Raw genomic sequence first — 16886 nt, 5'->3', positions numbered from 1 at the left:
TATAGGCCTGTTTGGTGAAAATCGCGGCACGCCAAAATGCAAGGCGCGGCGCAATTTTGTGTAGTAACGGCTAGTTTTGCAACGGTTGGGAAATGGTGGGTTGAGTAACGGTCAATTTTTTTTTAAAAATCTGGGCAGGTACCATTCAAAATCGCGCTGCGGCCAAAGGATAGGCGCGGCGCGATTTTATTCAAACAGGGAGGCTGCCTTTCTGTTCCTCAAAATCGCAGCACGCCTAGAGCGGCGCGATTTTGAGCAAACAGGGAGTGTGTTTTGCTTTCTCAGGCCAAAAAATTTTCTTTTCTTGAAAAATGTCTGAGTTCATCGAATTTTTTTTTTTAAAAAAAACTTTTGAGGAGAGAATCATGCAAGACATCAGTACCTTGCATGATTTTCTTGGCAAGAGGTATATTTTGAACAAATTTTTAAACTTTCCTGCCTTGTATTAAAAGAAAAGAAAAATAACTTTGTGTTTTTATTTTTGAAAGCAATAAAATCATACCTGAAAATTAAACAGTGAGTTGCCTCCCACCAAGCGCTTTCTTTTACGTCATTGAGCTTGACGTTTCAACCACTGTTAGGGTGGCAAATATGTCAAAAAGAACACATCATCCTTCTTCTTCCTCTTGTTTGGTAGGAATTCCATGAATTTGTAACAAAGAAGTAGATGCTCCCATGCACTCACAGTTAAACCTTTGGAATTTAAGCTCTCCCACCTTAGAGAAGGACATGCGGCCATTTGCACACGAGTGATTTCCTTAACCCCTGTTTGTTCAGACTTCGGGAAAATGTCAGCACTCCTCACTTTTGGAATTTCTTCCACCACAACCTTGTGACACTCAATCTCCATCTGAACCAGCTTCCTCTGAGACTCATGTGCTTTCTCAACAAGATCACCACACTGAACATCAAACTTTTCAAATAAAACTTGATTTGACACCAAGAAATCATCTAAAATATTCTGAAGTTGAGTATTGTAATCGATGTTGATCACCTCTTTCTTCCCTTCACCATCACTACCTGGTTGATTTGCCTCATAATGACCACAACTCGAGATTTTGTTGTCCAAAATTTTGATCTTAAAAGATAGCATATATTTTTCATACTGCAACTTAGCAATCTCTTCTGTGTCATAGAGGAGTAACCTGTCTATCATAGCTGCAAAACTTGGATAAACTTTTCAGTAGCACAGTACAATGAGAAGAAAACAAAGAGCATAATATTATTTTTTTATAAATATATATACAAAAATATAAAAGATAGAAATCCTAAATAATAACGTAATTGCCTTGTTGAAATAATTCAACAGTCCCCGGCAACGGCGCCAAAAACTTGATAGACGTTTGGCAAGTGCACCAAATATTATCGAAGTAGTAAAAATATCGATCCCACGAGGACTGTTTTTAACTTCAATAATTCAATCGCGTTATAAAAATAGGATGTATAAAAGTTTATTTTGTTTTGCCACTAGGCAGTAGATTTGGTTTGATTTTAATTAAATCAAGTAACAGAAAATAAAGATTTGATTAAGAAAATATGAGAGAGATGAGATCAGATCCGTCGAATCCTCTAAGTTCCCCTAATTGGTCTACTGCGCCTATTTGTTATGAATCCTTTTCTAATTTACGATGATTAACAAAATAGCCCTAATCAATCCCTTGAGTTAGGACCCTCTTCTTAAACTACAGCCCCTAATTCCTTAGGTGGTCTAATAATTCTTGAAGGTTTTACCGAACGTAACCTATTATCACTAACAAACGATTATCTATTCCTAGACTAACCCTGTTTATTAGAACAATTCAATTAGGTCTAAGTTGAAAGCCATGGTCAGTGGTCATTCATTCTCACGAAATCAAGTTATATGTGATCAAGATATAAAAAGCATTAAGAACAATTGAATTGAATAAACTAGAATTGAATTCATAAACAAAATAGAGTTTTACAGCAACGTGTCAATTAGGGTTACAAAGATTCATCTCGGATCTAATCTCTAAGAGATTTAGCTACTCATAATCGAGTTTACAAATAGCATAATCAATGAAATAATTAAAACATACATGAATTGGTAAAAGGTTGAAGAAATCGCCCTTCTAGCCGTCTCCGATGTCTCAAAATCGCACTTTGCTCTCAAAAATCGTAACCCTTGTTCTTCAGATTGAGTGCAGTATTTATAGAAGTCATGGGCCTGACCCGTCAAAATCGCGCCGCGCCATGTATATAGGCGTGCCGCGATTTCCCTCAAACAGGGAGGATGTAATTTTGCTTCAAAAATCGCAGCACGGCTTGAAATTGGCGTGGCCCGATTTCCTTCGAACAGACTTCAATATTTAAGCTTTTTTGCACTCCAGAACGGTATAAATTGCATGAGAACTCTATCAAAATGTCACAATAAGTCCTAAAAATTACGTAATGACAGCATGTCATCAATAACCTGTCCTTAAGTCAATCTTTGAGAAAATAGAAGCTCCTTGGAGTTGATCCATCAAGTCGTCTATGCGAGGTAATGGATACTTGTTCTTGATCGTCACTTTGTTGAGTTGTCGATAATCCACACAAAGTCTCGAGCTTCCATCTTTCTTTTTCACCAACAACACTGGTGCTCCCCAAGGTGAAACACTTGGTCTAATGAATTGTTTTGATGATAAGTCCTCAATCTGAGTTTTTAGTTCTGCTAACTCATTGGGTGACATCCTATACGGTGCGATTGAAATTGGACTTGATCCAGGTACTAGATCGATCGAAAATTCGACGTCTCTAACTGGGGGTAAACCTGGAACATCTTCCGGAAATACATCCGGAAAATCTTTTGCGACCGGTATTTGGCTCAATACTAATTCACTCTCGATTTCTAAAGAAGATAATAACATGTATCCTTGAGCTCCTTCTTTTAAGGAAGCTTTTACTTGATTGGCAGATATAAATCCAGAAACCTCAGGGTTAGGAAAAATTATGTTCTTGTGTGCACAATCTAAAAGAATCTGGTTGAAAGATAACCAGTCCATGCCTAAAATCACATCTAATTGTTTTAAAGGCAAACATATCAAGTCAATATGGAATTTTCTATCCTGAATAACAATAGGACAGTTTTGACATACAAAATGTGCAAAAATAGGTTCAGAAGTTGGAGTAGAAACAATTAAGTTAAAAGGCAATGCCGTAATTGGTAATTTTAACTGTTTCACACGATCCATGGAAATAAATGAATGAGTTGCGCCTGAATCATATAGTACAGTTAGAATATTACCTAACATATCGCAATTTCCCTGTATGAGATCTTCTGATTGAGAAGCTTCAGCACCATTCAGAGTGTAAACTCTTCCTCTAACAGTTGGTTTGACACCTCTTACATTGTTCATCTTTGGTTCAACTTTTTGATTTGGGCAGTCTCTAGCAAAATGTCCTGAATCTCCACATTGATAACATATCAATCCCTTAATTGGACAAATGTTCGCCAAATGATCTGTTTTCTGACATTTGAAACACTTTCGGATATTGTTTGGAGGTTGGTTCCTTGATTGTCCTCCTCCAAAAGCATATACGACTGGACGATAAGGTTGTTGATCGCGGTTGTTACCTGGAGGTCGTGAGTAGGGTTTCTTTTGTGGTGCCTTTCCCTTCTGGTTTGATCCTTGTGAAGGATATTTCCCCCTAGATGGTCCTCCTACATTGTTTCGATTAATTCCACCTTCTTTCATCCTTTCTATCTTTCTGCATTTTTCAACCAAAGGTTGAAACTGACGAATTTCCAATGGCAATACAGACTCCTTGATACTAAATCTAAGTCCACCTTCAAATCTTTCACACAACCAATCTTCGTCAATTTGATCCTGGAAGAAACGAAAATGTTTGGACAATGATTCAAACTTAGCCCCATATTCATCAACTGTCATTCCACCTTGTTTCAAGAGAAGAAACTCTTGTTCTTTGTTAGTTTTAGCACTTCTAGGAAAATACTTGTCGAGAAATTTCGTGCGAAATATTTCCCAAGTAATATCTTGATTGTTAGCTTCAATCATCTTGCGAGTTCCTTTCCACCAGTATTCGGCATCTCCCAATAGTAAGTAAGATGCATATGTTACCTTTACTTCGTCAGGACATCTCAACACAGCGAATATCTTTTCTATCTCTTCGAGCCATAAGTCAGCTTTCTCTGGTTCGGTTTCTCACAGAAATTGTGGAGGATCGTGACGTCTGAAATCTACTAATCCTTTATTTTCAGCGTTTCGTTCTTCCCTTTGTTGCTTTCGAATATCCCTTTCATCCTTCGCAGCAGTTTGTTCTGCAATGGTTGCTGCCATTTCTGCCATAGCTTGAATAGCTCTTTCCATACCTCCTTCGGTATTGCTTGCTTCTCCATTATCTGCTTCTATATGATTATTTCTACGAATCATTGGGTTCCTAAAATTCATAATTGGTTAGAACCTAATTATTAAATAATATAATAATCTATACAAAGTTAGTACAAACAAACGCAATAAGTACGGACTTTCTCTAACGTTCCTGAAAGAATCAACCGTGCTCTGATACCACTAATGTAACACCCCTATTTTTTTTCTCACATTATAGGGTGCGTCACATACAATAAAAATCGCAAAATGTAAATAAATATAATCCGGCCGCGTCAAAATAATAATATTCATTTTTTTTTCTCGTCTTAACTATTATGTTTTTTTTTCTTTCTCACCATTTTTTTTCCGTATGTTTCTTTTTAAAACAAAGAAACAAAATAATAGCATGCTTCAGTATATTTCTTTAATAACATTCTTTCTTTTTTTCTACTGAATGTTACATTTTTAAAATAATACTCCTAATTATATTAACTAAAACACATATAAGTCGATGTCCTTTGACATATACTTGATCGCTAGAAATTATCACCTCATCGAGAAATTAAATCTCACAAGTAGAGTTATTTACTCACACATAATCACTTAAGCACATAACTTATGCAAAATCTTTAAAACTTATTAGTAGTAATTTCCCGTACCTTCGGTTTCTTCGAAAGTTGTTGTTATATTGTTTCCGTCTAAAGCAGCTCCAATATCACCTAGAATACTCATCCAAAATAACTATCTATTAGACTATAGTTATAATCAAGGTTATACTGTCTTAGGCTTTTCATACTACATAAGACTAAAATAAAAACCCATTTTTAATTTATTCATTTCTAACTAACAAAAAGAATCCAGCTTTTTCTCCATACTCTCTTTTCTTAATTCTTTTTTTTTTCTGAAAGTGCTAAAGACATAATACTGAACATGAATTTCACAGCGCACACAACACCATCCGAACTCATTTTTGCCCTGCTGTATCTTCATCGTAAGTCTAACCACAGTAAAGGAACTTTGTTTCCATATATTTATGACTTTCTTTTTGTAGAAAAATGATGTCTTATTGTGACGAAAGTTTGTTATATTTACAAGATTTTTAAGTATACTAGAATCCAATAGACAGAAAATTTATCATTAGTCACTACAACTCATTCAACAAATGTTATACGCACATATTGTTTTCTACAACTTTGTTATGAGAAAAATTCATAACATCCAAATTTAAGTTTTTATTCTAAAAATAATAGTGTCTTTAATTTCTAACTTTTAACACAAATAGTGCAGAATAACTTACGGTTAACACAAATTTAAGTAAACAAACCTGGTTTTCTAACTTATGTTACTACCTTATATAATCACAATCTTTAAAGGCCAATTTAATAGCCAAGTAAAAGGTGTTGTTATCTCTTAACTAAAACAATCAGTGCAGCCTAAATCTATGAGGTAATTCCTCTTTGTTCCATGATCTTTAAAGGATAAAGAAAGAGCAAAAATAAAACCTATTCTTTCTTTAATTAGTAAGGTACAAGGTTATATAGACATGAGTAATATAAATGAAAAGTTTGATTGTGTCTTTTTGTTGAAAGTGATGGTGTGGTGGGGTATAGATCTAGTTTTGGAATTAAGAGTAACTTGAAAAATCAGAATTCCAGTACAACAATATAAAACAAGAGAATAAAGAATAAATATAGATTGAAGAGAGAAAGTTGAGAAAAGGAAAGGAAGAGAGAGAGAGAAGACTAACCTGGTTTTCTTAGAGAGAAGAGAGTTTTTGTGGTGTGTGTTGGTGATTAGCAAAAACCCTTATTTATAGGAAAATGAGTGTGTACTCTTACTAGAAAACTTACGGTTCCTATCTTCTTCCTTCAATTATCCATTCCATTTTTTTAATTTTTTTTTTTATTAGAAACAAAGTAACGATGGGGAGAAAGAAAATTTTATTCTTTTATATTTTTTTTTCTTTTAACAACAAAAATACTATCCCCCCCCCCCTTTTCAATTCTTATATTATTATTCTATTATTTATTTTAAAACACTTTTAAATATAAGTTAAATTTTTGGATGTTACATTTTCCACCCTTCAAAGTCTTCCCTTACCCTCCAAACTCGCAAACAAAGCCAAAATGAATAATTAAAGTTTAATGTGAATAGTCCTATTGGTACAGTAGCTGGGATTGATTTGTAAGGACTAGAAACTAAACATTATTTCCTTCCAAAAAGAAACTAAACATTATTATGTGGCTATCTATGAAATTAAATCAAGCACTCAGACACAAATAATTAATGTAATTTAACAAGATCAAATTATGTGGTTATTCAAATAATTTGATCTCTGATTGAAACAAACATTAATCTGATTTTACTTCCCAATCAAAGGGCTAAGGCTAAAAACTATAAAGCATAGAAATATCTCTGCAGGGAACAACAGTAAGAAAGATCCTCCAGGTTGTTCTTAGAGCATTAGTAAACAAACATTTTGTCTAATCTTAAGGTGAGAAATTGTATATTTCACATGTCTATTTCCAAATAGATTTACAGCAAAATTGGCTCTTATGAGAAAAGTTAAATTCCTCGATAATCAACATCATATTGAAGGTTAATTAGTACAACATATACTGAGAAATAAGTCAAAACTTTATGTTACACAGCCAACCGTGATTATGAGGCTGCAGCAGATGATCTTTGAGTCTTCAATCCAAACAGATCATCAAATAGCATTGGCGCCATGGGAGGAAGATTTGCCGGTCGAGGAGCCATAAAGTTTACTATCTTTTCATGGACATTGTACCTTCAATAACAATTCATTCAAAAACTTACTCAGTTCTTAAATGCAAAATATATATGACAATGGTAGAAAAAGGAAATGTGTGGAGATCATTCTGTACCTTATCTTACGACTTTTTGAGGCACGGCGATCAACAATTTTTCTTTTTTTGGTTTGCATTCTTTTCAAAGCATAGAATGCTTTCTCTGTTCAAATGAGAATAGCCACAAATGAGAACATGTAATTCCATACATGCAAAAGAGTCTTATTTCAAGAGTGGTAACTGACAATAATGTTATGGTGATAAACAGCACAAGTAAATTCCAGCTTTTGTAAATGGTAGTACGAACACGAAGTACTAGATAATTATACATCCTTTACCTGTTTCTTAACATTCCAAATGTTAAAATATAGTTTATAAATAAGTTATACATAGACGTCCAATCTTATTTTACCATTGTCATATCTTTAAAATTATAGTTCTTAAAATTTGTTTAGTATGACCACATTGAGGAGATGAAATATGATTGGGCATCTATATAAAACTTGTTTACATTGTCAGTGTATGATTATTTACATCTATGCTTCTTTACGATCCTCGCAAAGGCATGGTGGGGAAAATAGCAAAATTTTCAGTTCAGAGGCAGCAAGTATTAGACAATCTTCACATTTCAAAAACCAAAGTGAAATTCAAGCCAAGTGCCTACCGTGCCAGTGAAAAATATCTTTTTCTATAAGCTAAAAATATATTCAAATAAAGGAAAAAACAAAATCCTAGGTTGACATTCACCTAACCCAGGAAAGGGAGGGAGGGAGGAAAATACAAAAGCACGTTAAAGAGTGTTGAGTTCCAACCTTAGAATGCGTAGTCAGGTATTATAAACATTTCGTCAAAAAACAAAGGTATTATAAACATTAAAGTCAAAGTCAAAACTGGTGGCAGTCGCATATGCAACACAAGATTTATAAGTCATAAACGCCAATACATTTTATTTATAGAGGAAGTCTTGCTTGGTCACAAGTATTTGGACACACCATTTGGACGCACACACAAAATTATATATCATTTACTTATTTTGAAAAAACACATTATTTAATTATTTTCTCTTTCAACCTTTTCTCAAATGTGTGTGTGTGTGTCCAAGTATTTTTCTTATTTATATGTATCAGTATACATGGATAGCATATTTATTTCATGAACATGAAAAATAAAGGCTCAAACTAGTTCAATGGTACTAGAAGTAAAATTATTTTAACAAAAATAAAATTTTAAAAAAAAGTGCTACCAACAATCATTCTAACATTATCTTCTCAATATTCCATTCTTATTGTCTGAAATTTATTTGGACCCCACAACTTTATGTTGAAATTATTCTCAAAGTGGTGGAACCTACATGAACTTAACCAAATAAAAAAATTGAGTGTTGAAAAGAGTGTTAGAGTGAGTGTAGCTAAAATTAGTCAACCAAAAAGAAATTGTTTACCTGATGATGAAGGATCAATTGTCTCAAAAAATTCTTTCAATAATTGCTGATAAAATTCAGAATCGTCCAGAAGTTCAGGATCACCGTCAGCATGTGTTTCCTGAGCACAATTAAATTCAAAACTGTGATGTTCAAAACTGAAATGACAAAAAAAAAAAAAAAAAAAAAAAAAAACAAGGAGTATAACGAGGGGACGTGTAAAGTGAAAAAAAGGACTTGACAATATCACAACATCCCAATGTTGCAAGACAAACTCAAGTACCTATATTGTAATATTAAGTTATTACAAAATTAAACACAGACTTTAGTAATGTATAAGGCTTACCGGTTCATTAGAGCTATCATTAACCTCGGCATCCTGGAAACATAAGCCAATAAGTGTCAATGACAAAGGGTTATAAATCAGCTTCTAACTGTTTTGAAACAACTAAGATTAAAACTGACTTACTGATCCAAATATTTTAATAGCTGATCTTCTCAGTTGCATCTGTTTGATCATTCTACTGGGATCTCTCATATAAGCAGCAACTTGATGGCTGATATCCTGCAACACGAAACAAATCAGGAGTAAAATAATTGGCTTGTCACATGGTAAAAATCCACAGTCCAGTCACAGAACTTTACCTGATTAAAAGCATGCAATTTTCCTTTAATTGCAGCAGCACCGGTTGTCACTTGTGTCATCCTCTGCCATTTGTTAATTGACTTGTCCCTGAAAGTTGCCATACTGCAAGATACAATTGTGAATAGCATCAGCCAAGCAGCCAGGTAAAAAGAACAGCAAATTTTAAGATAAAAATGCAGCTAAAGTGAAAAACATATGGCATGGATAAGTTACAAGCATAACCGACACAAAGATGAGGCTCTTGAAACCTCTGTAGCATCAACACTTGATAGAAGTTGTATCTAGTGTCTGACACCGACACATGTGATTACATTCAAATATGCCATTTTTTTCAAATTATTACCGGTGTCAGTGTCGTATGTGGTGTCTGTGCTTCATAGCATGAAACAAGAGATATAAGTATAAAAAATGCAATATTTCGAGAAAATGAATGCCTATCACAAAATAGGGCAGTTAGAAGGTTATAAAAATACCTGCTGTGCATCCGAGAAATCTGTGACCACTCTTGATCAAGATTGTCATCCAAATTGTGAGAATCTTCTAAATCTTTTGATGACCTTTCTGAACCTTTATTAAAAGAAACGAAAAATTTGGTTACTTTGGAAGTTAAAAGTCACGCATTAGAACTCCATCATCTCCAGCACAAATCAATGTTTTCAACAAAGCTGTCCAAGAGTTTATTAAAACAAAGGAAATTTTGGTTACTTTTGAAGAGTAAAGTCACATTAGAACATTATCATATCCAGCAAAAATCTAAGTTTTGAACAATGTTGTCTTAGAGTTATTAAAAGAAAGTTTATTAACCTTGGAATTTGAAAGTAACATTAGAACAATATCATATCTAGCACAAATCAATTTTTGAACAAGATTGTCTTAGAGAGGACAAAGGCAAGTTTGGACAGTGCTATGTCTGTGCTAACAGATGATAAAAAGAAGAAAAAATGGACACAAAATTCATCATAGTTTGAGAAAAAATGGACACAGAATTCATGTTAGGTTTCACATTTCTCCATCTGCTATCAATCACAGTAAAGAGAAATATTTGGGCCATGAACGGAAATCTGCCAATTGGACGATCCCCTTCCTATAATGATTGTAAAGAAGTAAATGGTATAGATTAACCATATAGACAGATAACCTTTCCTATAATAGTTCTTCCCTAACAAAAAAATCATAATTTTCAAGTTATGACTGGCTCATGACACACACTCAACTTTTCCTTCTCTCCATTCTTGCGGCCCTTTTCAACTAGAATAACAAATGGGCTCTACTCACCATACTTCATAGGTAAATCTGGCTAAACAATATGATAATCTATGACAAAAGAAACATGTTGACATCTCATGAAAATATTCAAAATGGGTTAGTGCTGTATGCTTCAAGTACATGACACCAAAATAGAAGCAAAGCATATGGTCCATAGTATAACAGCTATATAAAAGGGGGGAAAATATAAATCCCTTCCACATTCCTAAAGCAACTGTGGTACGAGTATTACCATTGCTTACACAGAATAATCTATAGATAACTCAATAGTAACTACAAAGTACAAAGACATTGCACAAACATAAAAGACAGAGATTGGGAAATAAGAACATGAAGAACTCACCATTACTGGCTTGAGCAACTGATGGATTCTTTGCGATCAGAGCCTGGAACACGAAAAAAAGATCAATCAATAATGAATCTTTTACATAAACAGAAAATCACTTGCTAATAAATTAGAGGAGATTGAACATATTAATGTCAATAAAACAAAATACTGACTTCATAGTCTTCATATGACGTGACATGGACCTGGTTTGAATGAATTTCTAGCTTATGGTAGCTTCTCAGTTAGAATAAGTTTATGGTTCTTCACTTACAAAAAAATCTTATAATGTTATAGATGTTAGGACTGAAATTAAAAGAGAGCTTTAGAAAAAATTCAGATGCAATAGTTCATTCAACGTGGACGAGAAGCTATTTTTAAAATAACTCTGTTATTGTACGATTATTATCATATTTATTAGAGATTCAGAAAAAACTGAGACACGATAGCTCATGCAACTTAGATGAGAAACTATTTCTAAATGACTCAGTTATTGTAAATTATTATCATATTTATCATTTCAAAGGTGTTTGTTGAGAAGTTCATCCAAACTAGCTCATAGAGAAACATAGAAATGAAACAACATTCAACCATTCTTTTATTTAGATATTGACACAATCCACACCTCTTGAAGTTCCAATATAGAATCCAAAGTCTCCTTGGAAGAAGTTATCAAATCTTCATATGCGCCTCTAACTGTCTCGTCTGATTCACAAAATGATTCTTTTATTGATTCCTGCAGAAAATTAACCATGTTTGGCCATGACAATTAGATGGATAAAATAGTAAATCCCATTGAATCACAAAAGTGGGGGAAGGAAAATACCTGGGGTAGCCTATTTGAATTTGAGAATGGCTTCTGAAGTAAGAATCTAAGCTCAAGAATTTTGTACCAGAGGGCCTTCAGTCAAAACAAATTTTGATGGTATTATTATAATTAATATAAAAAGCACAAGTTCCAAGTCAAAGTTACTACTTTAAACTTCTTAACATGTGCAAATTTGCACATGATAGAAAAACCCTTATTATAAACTCAAAAGGATCTATGGCAGATATTATAAACTCGTGATAGAAACCACAAAATAATACTGAAGCAATCGTGAGAGAGCTACAAATGACAAATATCTGAGTTAATGATTAATAAACATTTTGCACCCTACTACAGTACAAAGCAAATAAGGAAACAGAAGAATAAATAAATGACAAAAACTCCAAACACAAAAGTCTACTCCATAGTGAAACAGAAAGCACACCTTCTGGCTTTTCACAGCTTGCCCTTTCAGGAGATCTTCATCCTTATGATGCTTCAAGTTCTTCAAAGTGTTTCTGAGGTCAAAAAGACAAAATTCACATATTTTAGAATCCACAGAATCTCATAGATTAAGCAAAGGAAATAATACAATAAGTTCCCTGTAACCCAATTCCTCTATAACAACAGCTAGTGAGATTATTCATGAGCCATCGGGTTATATGCAGACCAGATTTCTCACATTGACATATTGCATGGCAACCAATGTATCATTCCACAATAATGCCAAAGCAACATCATGCAGATATTATGCAATCCTTAATGTTAATAGAAGCAAGGACTCTCAGTCAAAAAGGACAGTGTTATTGATAAATGATACGAGACAAAAACAACAACAATAATAATAAACTAAATTTGTACTAATTAGATAGTCCAAGGGTATGATTTAAATTAGATTAGTGCCTAGTGGTAGCAGAAAACAAACAAATTAACCTATGTAGAGTATTTAAGTAAAAAACAAAATATTTAATGCAAATTAAACTTTTACTCAACACAGACAGAACCAGTAAAACAAGTAAAACTTAAACCAGAAACAAAGTCTTCAACTGAAACAAGTCCAAAATATGCAATAGCATAATTCTTAAACTTTGAATCTAGCAATAAAGCAAAATCAAGTAGTAGAAAGCTCCCACCATGACAAGGCAAGGAAGGGTTGGACCCATTATGGGTCTATTGTAGGGTATGAAACCCTTACACAAACATGCATGGACACCAAACAGCGACACTGATAGTGACACGTAAACACTGTTAATAATTTAAGAAAATGGAATTGATTGGATATAACCATATAAGTTGTATCAGACACCAACAAGTCTCGAACAGACACCAAACACTCCCTTAATCTAAATTGCAGGTGCTACATAGAATGTATGTAGCTCTGGCCTCTGGAGCATTGATATTTGTAAAATGGTGAAGTGCCCGTACTGAGCACGTACTTGTATTTGCAAATGCAACTATAAATCTAGCAATAGCTAGCTATGAAGCACCAACATTTCGTTTCAAAAGCAATTTTCGGTGTCTGACATGTGCCAGTGTCCGAAACCAACGCATGAGGTTGCATTCAATCACTTCCATTTTCATAAATTACGGTGTGTACATGTTAGTGTGCGATTTTGTGTCATTGTCAGTGTTTCAAAGCTAGCTAACAACAATAACAGCCAAGTCTTATCCCACTAAGTGGGGTCAACCACATGGGTTAAAACAACGCCATAATTACCTATCATATAACATATCTCTATCTATCTAACTCATTAATCTCTAAATCTTTCTTAATAGTTTTTCTAGGATCTTCCTCTGGCTCTAGTGATTTGACTACCCTCCATCTGATCTACTCTCCGTACTATAGAATCCACAAGTCTTCTATCTACATGCCCAAACGACCTAAGCTTAGTTTCCACCTATGAAGCACGGATACGCACGGACACTGACACGCCGACACCGCTAATAATTTGAGAAAATCACATAATTCAGTGTAATTATTTGTATCGAGGTCGTGTCGGTGTCAAACACGACACGTCTCCGACATCAGGACACGCCTAATCCGAAGAGTGTCCGTGCTTTATAGGTTTCCACCATCTTTTCTACTTTAGATGCTACCGAAATTCTCTCTCTCTCTCTAATGTTCTCATTTCTAATCTTATTCCGCCTAGTCTTACTACACATCCAAAGCAAGAGTCCCATATGGGTTCTTTACCAATCTTACAGCTAGCCAACAATATAAATTAAAATAACATCAACGATAAAAACAAAAGCGTATGCATAAATTACAATCTTACAGCTCCTGTTCTTGGTGATGAAGATCCCTGTACTCTTTCTCAAGTTGTTCCATTTCATCATCTTTCCATCCACTTTCCTCTTGTCCCTCATCTTCTTCTTCCTCATCACTTCCCTCATCCTCTCCATCTTCCTCCTCCTCCAACTCGCTATCATCATTTACCTACACCATCACAAAAATCAAAATTCAAAAACAAAAAAAAAAAACAACGAAATAACAAAAAAATGGAACAGTGAATGAATTGCTACCTCGTTATAGGACATATCATCATCATTATCATCGTATTCATCGAAATCACTGTCACGTTTTTGCATTTTTTTAGATTTTTTTGCAGAACTACTACCCATTTTTGTAAAACCTAAACTCAATTTTTTTTATGAATGGTAAAGAAAATTATACTGCTTCAAGGTTTATGAAAGAAAAAAAAAGCGCTTATCAAAACGGAGAGGCGTGGCTGCAACGGAAGGGAGAGGGAGGGGAGAGACAAGGGTTTTAGGAGTTTATACTGTTACTACTACTATTTTATTTTTAAATTTGTAAATTATTAAGCGTTTTTGTTGAAAATATGTTTTTTTTACAAGAGAAAATACATTGTGTTTTAACTTTTTAATTCGATTTTAACGTTGAAAATAAAAATAATTATCGTCTCGAAAAAACCATCAACTCATTCAACCCTAAATTGTGCTGATTCAAAAAAAAAAAAAATCCAACCTTAATTTGTATTGGTTTGATTCAAATTTTATTTTAAAACTCAATCGAAGCAAAACAATCCGCATGATTATTTTTTACCACAAAACTAAACCTAAACCAAATCATATCTCGAAAACTGCTAGACTCAATTCTAGTTTTTTTCTTGTCTCTAGTTTGTCATGTTTCTGAAACAGTTTTACAAATCAGACACCGTACAACTAAAGTTGTCATGTCATGTTCTTCATTTTCTAACAAATCAACACACCTTATGTCTTAAACTCATTTGATTAAAAACGATTTGTTTGGTTACTTTGCCTCTTTATTACGAACTTATAGTTTATTTTAAGGTCATGTTAACGAGTGTCTTCGGGGCACTCTTTAAGCATTCTAAATAAACAATTATTATTTAAAAAAGTTAAATATTTCGATTTCCAATGCATACACACATTTTCATAAATACTTACTATTTCTTGTCCTTAAAAAGTGCCCCGGAGGCACTCATTATCATTTCCCTTATTTTAATTAGTCTATAGGTTTTCACAAACTTATAGTGTGTCCTCGTCAGCTTAGCTCAGTTGGTAGGGACAATGCATAAAATATGCAAGGTCCGAGGTTCGAACCCCGGCCACCAACAAAAAAACAAATATATATATATATATATATATATATATATATATATATGCTAAGTCAAATATTAATTTAATATGTCATTTCAATTTATTTTTAAATAATGTCATTTCATATTTATAAGTTGGTTCAACCGCTAATTTTATCAAACGCTACAAATTCAATCAGTTAGTGTATTCACTATCAGTTATAAATTAGTTTAAGCTCTGTAAGCTATCTTGTCAGTTATTAATTATTTTTTTACCAAACAAAACCTAAAGGTAATTTTCGGTCACAATCTTACCTTTTTCATGCAAGAGGACACGTAACATCGTCTAAGACATCAACTAGCAAAGTATGACTAAGTTCAGAAGGACAATTAGTTTAAATTTTAAGGGTGACACTAGAGGTAGCATTGATCTTGGTTCGTCAATATGCATATTCAATAAAAGTCAAATGTAAATTATGAAATGAAATTGTCGAATTTGCATGATGAGAGGAGCATATGGATGAAGAGGTGAAGTTCATTGAATAATCAATCCAATTGCAATTGTAGAGCATGATACAAAAATAATACTTTTGAACTTTCACTTGTTAAACGAAGATCATTAAGAATGGCATACATCTTAGTCTTAAGCTAGAAGCAGTCTCAATAGAGCATGATTAGAAAATATTTCAAAGTTTTTGGATAAATTTGATGATGTGGATAAGAAATTGATGACTTACAGCATGAATATCGACTAAACCCAAGAAGTGGTTTTACATATTCCAATATTTTTTGTCATAGAATCTTGTATAATTTGTATGGAATGAGATGAGAGTATCCAAACTCTCAATAGTGTCCCGACAAGGCAACCACCAGGGCCGTTCCTACGAATATGGAGGCTCGGTGCTTGAATTGAAATGAGACCCATAATAAAATAAAGATGTATTTTTTTTAAAAGAACAATGTCAGTGTTGTTTTGGAAAGGGGAAAACGTTAATCTCTAATTGAACTTGTCAGCCTCATAAAATTAAACCATAAATCAGCCAATTTAGCAATTTGAAAAACTCATAAAATTAATCTCTATTTGAAGAACTCATAAAATTAATCTCTATCAATCTCTATTCCAGCATTTAGCAATTTTGACATTCAACAAAAATCAGCCAATTCCATGAAAGGAAGTAAAAGAAAAACGAAACACTGATGGTGAGATGAATGGAACGCGCGTTGGTATGTATTAGAGAAAGAGTATTTTCTTTTTTAGTGGGGGGTACTGGGCTATAAATTTTTTTTCGAGGCCCATACCCTGGGGAGGCTCGGTGCTATAGCGCTGCTTGCACCCCCTAGGATCCGGCTCTCGCAACCACTCTTCTATCGGCCACTTCTAACATTCTATTTTAATTAACAGGTGCATTGGAGTATCACAAGGTATCTCAAGGGTATTTTTATTATTGCAAAGGTATTCATGTTGTTGCGGCTCTCTCACTCCCATTGTTGTCTCTCCCTCTATGTTTATTTCTCCCTATCTCTTTCAGATCTACAATTATCGAAGTAAGAAAACGTAATTCATTACGTGAAAAAAAAAGGATGAAGACCAACGACAGCGACAATGTCATGGTTTGCGAGATCTGGACGGGATGGTGGTGATGGAGATAGCAAGGAACAATTATTTTTGAAATCAATTCATTCTTTTATTTTTTTTTAATTTTTGAAAACGAAAATCAATTAA

General features: G+C 33.8%; 2 protein-coding genes across 2 annotated transcripts; both read right to left on the bottom strand.

The window, feature by feature from the left end:
- Positions 1–2423: 2423 nt before the first annotated feature.
- Positions 2424–4016, bottom strand: LOC146903913 (uncharacterized). The gene has a single exon (XM_085728195.1). The coding sequence runs from the start codon at positions 4014–4016 to the stop codon at positions 2424–2426; it is 1593 nt and encodes a 530-aa protein (XP_085584321.1).
- A 2743-nt stretch (positions 4017–6759) lies between these two features.
- LOC146903912 (uncharacterized) lies at positions 6760–14356 on the bottom strand. The gene is made up of 13 exons (XM_085725728.1): positions 14127–14356; positions 13880–14040; positions 12049–12121; positions 11622–11696; positions 11421–11531; positions 10814–10856; positions 9678–9771; positions 9204–9306; positions 9028–9123; positions 8905–8937; positions 8580–8679; positions 7217–7301; positions 6760–7119 (listed from the first exon to the last, which is right to left on the bottom strand). Exons 1-13 carry the CDS (start codon positions 14223–14225, stop codon positions 6990–6992), a joined length of 1203 nt encoding a protein of 400 aa, XP_085581854.1. The 5' UTR covers positions 14226–14356; the 3' UTR covers positions 6760–6989.
- Between the last annotated feature and the right edge of the window lie 2530 nt (positions 14357–16886).

The sequence above is a fragment of the Medicago sativa genome, chromosome 7, assembly GCF_051527215.1.
Source record: "Medicago sativa cultivar Bolivia chromosome 7, Bolivia_mono, whole genome shotgun sequence".
Classification (NCBI taxonomy): Eukaryota; Viridiplantae; Streptophyta; class Magnoliopsida; order Fabales; family Fabaceae; genus Medicago; species Medicago sativa.
This window is presented reverse-complemented; position numbering and strand designations above follow the sequence as displayed.